The 863-nt window shown below is 70.5% G+C and overlaps 1 protein-coding gene across 1 annotated transcript in view; it reads right to left on the bottom strand.

Moving 5' to 3' along the window:
• Positions 1-84: 84 nt before the first annotated feature.
• TLX2 (T cell leukemia homeobox 2) overlaps positions 85-863 on the bottom strand; it is a 3,018-nt gene continuing 2,239 nt past the window's right edge. Inside the window, exon 2 of the mRNA XM_025191921.1 lies at positions 85-800. Within this exon, the coding sequence (XP_025047706.1) occupies positions 584-800 (217 nt within the window). The 3' untranslated portion in view covers positions 85-583. The remainder of the gene's footprint in view (positions 801-863) is intronic.

Here is an 863-nt window from a genome sequence, read left to right as displayed (position 1 = left end):
GGCCCAAGTCGGGGCAGGACCCCATGCAGCTTGGGGCAGCTTCCAGCCCCGCGGGGCAGCTCCGTCCTGACGGTCCATCTCCACGGTCCGGGAGTCCATCCATGTCCAGCCGCGGGCGAGAGGATGCCTGGGCCCCAGCTCCGCACCGGAGCAGGCAGGGCAGTTAAGGCTGAAGCCCCCAGGCTGCTGGAGATTGGTCGGACACAGGGCTCCCTGCTGGGGTGGGCAGAGCCCTGGGGCTGGCGGTGCCTGCTGCAGGGTCGGGGGGTGGCCCCTCGTGTCTTTTCTGGGGCCCCGGAGCCTCAGGCTTTAACCCCTCATTGGCAGCACGGGGGCAGAGCTGAAAGTCTGCTGCAGCCAGCTGGGCTCCGGGGCCTTGTCTGGAGGAGCAGCAGGCCCCAGCTGGGCAGACACCAACCCAGGAGCCAGCCCATGCCTGGGGCAGGGGCACCTCCATCCACACGGCCAGAGGCAGTCCTCCCTCACCTGCGCCTGCAGCAGGGGTGGAGGATCCGGGCTCAGCCCCGTGCCCCCTGGCACGTCCAGGGTGCCCCTCCGGGAGGGCACATGGCTCCACAGGGCCTCACACCACTGACGCCACCCCCGAGACCGAGGTCACCTTGTTGTCCTCAGCCCAGGGCTGCAGGTTCTGCAGGGCGTAGAGCGAGGAGTTGTGCATGCAGAGCGGGTCCTGGGGCAGCGGCTGGCTCAGGCTCTTCTGGAAGGCCTCCTGCTGCAGGTGCAGCATCAGACGGTTGGCCTGCTGGCGCTCCGCCTCACGCTCCTCTGCCGTCTGCCTCCTGTGGGCACACGGCACGGCTGCCCCCGCCCCTGCCTGCCCCCCGACTGCAGCCCCGCCCGCC

This window comes from Alligator sinensis, unplaced genomic scaffold, assembly GCF_000455745.1.
Source record: "Alligator sinensis unplaced genomic scaffold, ASM45574v1 scaffold1334_1, whole genome shotgun sequence".
In the NCBI taxonomy this organism is placed as follows: domain Eukaryota; kingdom Metazoa; phylum Chordata; order Crocodylia; family Alligatoridae; genus Alligator; species Alligator sinensis.
The sequence above is the reverse complement of the archived record's forward strand: the minus strand, read 5'-3'. Positions and strand labels throughout refer to the sequence as shown.